The 7,483-nt window shown below is 38.6% G+C and overlaps 1 protein-coding gene across 1 annotated transcript; it reads right to left on the reverse strand.

Annotated features, from left to right (window-relative positions):
* Positions 1–466: 466 nt before the first annotated feature.
* LOC121913637 (histone PARylation factor 1) lies at positions 467–7,132 on the reverse strand. The gene is made up of 8 exons (XM_042436376.1): positions 7,027–7,132; positions 6,143–6,326; positions 4,564–4,750; positions 4,308–4,406; positions 2,684–2,837; positions 1,443–1,530; positions 1,126–1,298; positions 467–796 (listed from the first exon to the last, which is right to left on the reverse strand). The coding sequence occupies exons 1-8, from the start codon at positions 7,063–7,065 to the stop codon at positions 662–664; spliced, it is 1,059 nt and encodes a 352-aa protein (XP_042292310.1). The 5' UTR covers positions 7,066–7,132; the 3' UTR covers positions 467–661.
* Positions 7,133–7,483: the final 351 nt, after the last annotated feature.

A 7,483-nucleotide genomic window follows, 5' to 3' on the forward strand; every position in this document is an offset into this window, starting at 1 on the left:
CCATGTTTTGTTGTTTTCTTTATGCTTCTATTTTCCTTTTTCATACAGCATGACATACACAGGCCTGATGCTGTTCTTTGCAAAGCTTTTACCCGATCAATGTAAATTACTGCTTAAGACTGCTGAGTTGTTTTTTTTTGTGTGTGTGTGTGTGGGGGGGGGGGGGGGCATAATGACTCAACGGGTATGATAAGGATATGTCTTTTGCAAACACTCATCTCAGGATGCTCATTTTTTATACTGTATGCAACACTGCCCTCTGTTTTTACTGCATGGTATCACACTCAAACCCCAATACTGTCCTACAAGCCATGTTTTATAAGATTAGATATTATGCCAGTCTCTGAACTAATTAACTAACACATTCTCCTTAAATTTATTGTACAGTTATGTAAATTCAAACTCATTAGATTAAGAATTCCCTGATATAATCTTGAATACAATAATTTTTAAAAAAAAAGACATGTTAAAAATATAAAAATATTTTATTAGACATCTACATGTACCTCAAACAAACAAGACATAATTGAACTGGTTCCAATCAATGACAGCAGCACCAAAAACCACCAAGAAACATTAACAATGTCAAACAACAGAGGACAATGACACATGGTGGGAAAAGCTTATAAGAGATAGAACTCAAGTGTACTTCTGAACCTTTTTAATGTGCAGAGAGTTGGTCCAGGTTGTCATGGCTGCGGCTGCAGAGGTGGGCCTCCAGAACTTCTCCAAACAAATTCCTCTTCAGCAAACTGTAGGCCATGGGTAAAAGTTGCTTGATGACCTTGTGGAAGTACTGGGGGAGACAAGAGACCAAAGATTATAAATGTATTTCCTCCCACTGCAATTGTTGTGGTTTTGCAAAATTACGGCCTTTGTATGGCCTAAAGCCACTATTCCCAACCTTGTGACATCACTAACAATACACTGAGGTAGCAAGGTGTAGAAATGAAGATAAGAACACTCGGAGATGATAATAATAATAATAATAATTATTAACAAGAACATACGTTTGCATGTAGGAAAGTAAAGACACCTTTAATATCTGAAGTTTATCTGTTTAAGAGAATGGTCAGGAAGCAGACAGACAGCGGATGTAATAAAATTAACCATTTTGAGACTCACATGGGATCCAAAGCAGAAGAGGTCTATTCCTAGCTCATAACCCATGCCGTAGTCACATTCATCATTAGCAAACTGAACAAATGTGATCATCTCCTGGAGAGGTCCAAAGGCTTTGACGCGCTCTTCGTCATTCCGTGCTTCAGCAATGGCCTTGCAGATCTTCTTGAGACCAGCTGGATACAGAGGAGGGAGAAAAGCAAGTCATTCCTCGTAAGGTAGATAGATTCATCAGAAGGAAGGAGACAAATGAGAAAAATATCAAAGATATCTTCAAGAACGTCAAGTTTTACTACTATTAACACATTATATAGGCTCACCATCTGTTTCTGGCAGTTCTCTGTATCCCACATCGTTCTTGTCTACAGGAACAACAATGCCGGCACCGTGGAATGTCTTGGTGACCACCTACGGTGTTACAAGAGGTTTCTCATTACCTATTGTCAGCTTGAACCAACATTTCTGTCCAAAGCCTATTACTTTAAAATCAGTGTTTTCTTCAGATGACCACTTTCAAATGAAACACTCAAATTGTCTAATTATACTACATTTTGCAGCTTTACATTGCAAGAGGGTTCTGATTATTTTAACTGAATTATATATAACTGTATATAAACTTATTATATAGTATGCAATAATGGGACATGATAGGTGAGAGGGAAATACAGGAAGGATAGAGGGATGTGATTGGTTTATTCACTGCCACAATACCAAAGATGTTCCTTGACATATACGTAAATACCACTGTAAACAGTATTGAATTATACTGGTTCATTTGCAGTGTAATGTAGTTTGGTAGTCCTGGGCATAGCAGCTGTATACGAGTTGGAAATTAGGAGAGTAATGACTGAGGTCCTCAAATAGGGCTGGGTAAACAACAACAAAAAAAGATTTTCCGATTCAAATCAATTTTCATTTGAATGATTCGATATTGATTCATAAAATCCTGAGATTAATCTCTTAACATATGCCTTTTCCTGTGTATGCGTGAAGCTTTAACCCCGTTAGTCTCACATGGCCAGCCTTTCGTTCTTTGCACAACAAGATCTTGTGGCCAGATCTCTTTGAACCTCAGTTTAATCAAAAACCATGGTGGCAGCTGCTCCACTGAAGGCACCGCCAAGCCTGGTTGCATTTCAGGTTTAAAAATTATGAAGACAGAGAAGAGCTGGACAAAAGCAAAGCCATATGTAAGATGTGCAAAATGGAGGTGAAATATTGTGTCAATACCCACTGACTGTATAGGCTGTAGACTTGCATTATATTGTGTTGACTGCTGTAGTGCGTTTGTCATGTTTGATAAAAAGTACATTGATGTTACTGCTTTGGGGTCAATTCCTAATATAAGTATTATTAGTTTTAATAATGCACCAGGTTAGATGGTTCCTTTTACAATTTATAGCATTATAATATCCAAGCAAAATTGGTATTGTAACTGAAATACTGAAATATCCCTAACTGAATTGATATTGAATCAAAATAAAATTGGGGAAATCAGTATTGATACCCAGCCCTATCTTCAAACCTTACAATTACATTTTTATTATATTGTGCAAGCTACCTTCTTGTCCCTCTGCTTCATGCCTTTGGTCTTCTGCTCTAGAGATAAACTCAGAGTCTCTGCCCTGTCTCTCAGCTTTGCCTCCAAACTTTCAAAAGCTTCTCCCCCTGCTTTCTGGCTGCCTCTTTCTTTCCTCTTCCGCAGCAGAAACAGGCTGTTGAAGAGCGGACAAAGGATCAACAATGAGACAGACAGAAAAAAGTCTTAATCAAGACCTCCACTTCCGTACATGAAGACAAGGGAACATACACAGTAATGTAAATGATCATAATATGAACAGTATGTATTTTATCCAGATTTTCCACTATCAACACCCCTTTGCATTAATATTTTGGCAATTTTACATGTCGCTCTCAAGTTTGAATAAGCACCCAAGTGACTTTTTTAAGAATTATTTTTTATTATTTAACACCAGATTGACTCACAACAGCAATCTTACTAGGCCGAATCTAAAATCTGTAAAACTTAAAACATGGCACTAGTCTGAACTGAATGCCGTCAGAGTAACGATAAAGCTACAGCAGCACAAGGTAAAACATGCACAGAAAGAGATATAAATGTGTATCTTGTACTGCCTTCTAAGATCACTGTAATACATTTATTATCTCAACCTTCATCTCCTATGCACAAAGAAAATAAAACCTGTTTTATAAACTGTAGTAAGTTACATATACTGTGAAAGAGACAAGTATGTCTCTTGCACAGTATATAACACTGTGAAAGAGACGATTTTAAGTTATTGAGGGAATTCTTCTCATATCAGATCAGTCTATAAAACCTATTTTTGCCCTCATGGTGCAACCAGGGCAAAAGGGGTTAACAAAACCCCCTTTTGGCTCAGGCTGTGGCTCAGGAGGTAGAGCGGGTCGTCCACTATTCGGAAGATCGGCGGTTCGGTTCCCGGCTCGTCCAGTCCACATGTCGATTTGTCCTTGGGCAAGACACTTAACCCCAAATTGTGTGGATGTGTATGAATGATTAGATTTCCACTGATGGGCAGGTTGGGACCTTGCATGGTAGCCCCTGTACCATTAAGCGTATGAATGTGTGTGAATGGGTGAATGTGATTTGCAGTGTAAAAAGCGCTTTGAGTGGTTGGAAGACTAGCACTCTAAGAACGGCACAATAAATGAATATCCAGCAAAAAGCTTCACGAATCACATGTGAGCTGATATGAATGAAACAATATTCACAACCTAACATCCTGTTTAATGCTTGTATACTGTCAGATATTATAGAACAGGCAGCAGATACAAAGTCCATGTCTGAAACAGACTTTAGGTTTTAACAAAGTAATCATATTTTAGTATGTACTTGATGACAGACAGACTTATCCACTTGCTACTACTAGTGGCAAATGAAAAGTCCAGTGGCATATTAGGTTCTGCCTTCTGCCCAGTGTACTAAACTAGTTGTAATTTTATCATGTACTCTGAGATTTTAACATAACTGCCATTGCCAGATGGATAACATGCCTAGCTTCTTCTTATTTACCTGTCATCTAGAGTTGATCATATTGTATGGTAGACATTCAACCATCTTTCTGATCCATTTTTTCAAACAGGCAACTGAGACTGATCGCCAGTATAAAGAATGTGGTAAATATGTGTGGATCAGTACTCACTGGACAGCAGCAAACACGTTGTCCCCAATCTGTGTTATAGTGCAGCCCTTTTTGGCTTCGTTTTCCCCAACAAACGAGGGGAGGGAGTCTGGAGTATCTCTGGTGGAGTTGAGAAAAACAAAATTCAGTAAAAATGAACCAGAACCACCCACACGGGTGTAGTCATAGTTATTGTTTCCATGTCATAAGTCCCTCACTTGCTAGACTCTCACTGTAGCTGGTACAATAAGTGTTAAAAAATGTGTGTGTTCTGTACCTGTAGTAGCCGATGTGATGCCGGGTGTCCTCACTCCCCTGAAGTATGGTCTGAAACTCTGGTGGGTCATAAAAATACCTCCAGTGCAGATGGAAGTTCGGCTGGGGATTCTTGGAGTTTTTGTGAGATCCAGCCAGAATGTCAAAAGGACCGACCAGCCGCAAACCCAGTGTGTCTTTCAGCGCATCTATAAAAGATTAAAATTCATGAAAAAAATGCTGATACAGAAGTCAACTGAAATAAAGACACCAATCAAATTATGATAGTCCTTATGTTTTGTATATTTACTGTGTTTATATTTAGAAGTTTTTACAAAAATATATGAAATTCAACACATTTCAAAAAGCTCTTTATATATTGTTTATACACTGCTTTTTTGTTATGCTAGCAGCGTGGGTCTAGGGATGGTGACTTTGGTGACCCTTGACTTTTTTGTTCAGAGTGAAATGTCTAGACAACTATGGGTTAGACTGCCATGATATTTGGTACAGATATTCATGGTCCCCAGTGGATGAATTATAAAAACATTGATCCCCTGACCTTTCATCTACCACTCTCACTGGTCAAAAGTTTTGTTTGTCCAATCCAAGACAAAAACGCTGGTAGGTGTGTGTGAATGGGAGGCAAAACTGTAAAGCGCTTTAAAAGCATGATACAGATGCAGTTCTTTTACCATTTATGACTAAATACCTGCAAAACTAATGACTTGTCCATCAGCCTCAGCTGTACTTTATGATTAGTGCTAATTAGTAGTTAGCATGCTGACACACTGAACTAAAATAGTAAACATACCTATTAAACATCAACATGCCAGCAATGTTACTGTGAGCATGTTAGTATACTGATGTGAGGATTTAGCTCATGACATCACTGTGCTTCAGTACAGCCTCTCAGAGTCGCTGGCATGGTTGTAGACTCTTATGATTAATTCTTGTTATAACATGAATTTGTGTAAATACTTGAAAAGGAAAAGGTAAGTAAGGTGAAAGTATAAAGAACCTCATTCTTCAAATAGCTGCCTTTGTCCTTAATAAGACTTCACAAGACACACCTTGTTAAAAAAGTGAGCAGAGCAATAACTATAATAAGAATGAACAACAAAGAAGGAAAATGTCCAGCACAAGAAGAGGAAGATCTTTGTAGGATCAAATTGTTCTGTGAATTCAAGGAAAGGTTTGGATGGTGTGTGGTGTTCTTAGCTTTGTCCCAATGCACTTGCTTTTTATGCCAAATGTGCAGAGGCATGCTAATGTTAAAAATCCACTATAAAAGGTCACCTTCACCTAAGTCTGCACAACTTAAAATTTAAAAGAAAATGTCCAAATTCTCTGATTCCAGCTTCTCAAATGTAAACATTTTCTGGTTTCTTTAGTTTTCTATGACAGTTAAGTGAATATTGTTGGGTTGTGCACTGATGTGGACAAAACAAAATATTAACAGACCATTTTTTGACATTATAGACTAAACAACTAATTAATTAATTGAGAAAATAATCGACAGATTAATCGATAATGACAATAATCGTCTGTCCCACCAGCATTATTGTAACATGATATGCTGTTAAGAGTAAAAAGTATACCATGGGGGTTGTCAGGACAAAGCTCCTTGCAGAAATCCCAGAAATGGTACAGATCTTCTGGCATCTGAAGCTTGTACAGCTGCAGCATCTCATCACGTTGTTTTGAATCCACCCCTGCCAGTGGCATGGCTTTAGGAACATCTGCACGAGGTTTCTTCACCTCCCCATTGCCTGTACCCGACTCCTGGAAAAATGTTATTGTGAGAGAAACTGTTATGCACTCGCTTAAAAGCTAAAACTAATGTATGCGATTAAAACAGCCCTGCAATATATTGAACTGTGATGTAATATACTGAAAGGTGTCTCTGATATGTTCTCCACCCCATTTCTGTTAGTGAGAGAAGATTAAATATTCAATTCCACAGTAACACAAACTGCAGCCTCCACAAAACAGCTTTAACAAACATTATACGTTTCCACAAGGTAGGATTTATTGCAGCAGGGCTGTTATATTACACTGCAGTGGTTTTAGCTATGGTAAACTGGCTAGTGCAGATGTGTCTAAATCTTGTGTGAAACACTTGCTAACTAATGTTAGCACTCACAACCCAAGACAGCCACCCGTTTAATTGCACAAGACTTAACACAGAAAAGAGCAAGATGTGACGCAGCGCTGCTGATATCATCTTAAAAACTCAAAACGTAAAGTTATTAAGCAGTTTGTACGTGTGAGCGTTGCTGACCAAGCGGCTCTGCGGGAACAGTCAGCGATGCTGCTGCCATGTTGTCCATAAGCGGGCCAAACACTTCACCCACTGCGTTTAACGGGAGTTGCTTTGTCGCCATTAAAACCACACGCAACATAGCTCGTTGGCTGGCAAAACCGTTTTTTAAATAAACTTGTCTGCAAGTAAATAGAGGTGGTCAAAGCGGTGTAAAATTACCTGAATGGGTTTGGGTTTTCTTTTTGCGCGCCCTGTCATCTTCTTCCTCTTGTCTTGTCGTCGGACTCTTCTTCTGCAGGTCTGAATCAGCAGCAACTGCGCCGAGTTTAAGCGCAAGTCCGCCCTCCAAAGGCCAGAATACTAACTGCAGAACTGAGTTCATTAAAGCTGATTTATAAATCAGAAATTAATGCATAAATAAATCAATAAATAAATACTATTAATAACAGTCTATATGCATTTTATATATTTATATATCGTATGTGTTTTTTAAAATTTTATTTATTTTATTTTATCTCAGTTTCACTGAGAGGAAGCCTCTCTTTTGAAGGAGCGCCATGATCCCATTCCTCACAGTTAAACACATTCACCCCTGGAAGCTGCCCAGTGCAACCACAGTCTGATCTGCCGGCTGCTGAGCAGCTCCATTGAAGCAGTTGAGGTTAAGGGCCTTGCT

Source organism: Thunnus maccoyii, chromosome 2 (genome assembly GCF_910596095.1).
Source record: "Thunnus maccoyii chromosome 2, fThuMac1.1, whole genome shotgun sequence".
Lineage (NCBI taxonomy): Eukaryota > Metazoa > Chordata > Actinopteri > Scombriformes > Scombridae > Thunnus > Thunnus maccoyii.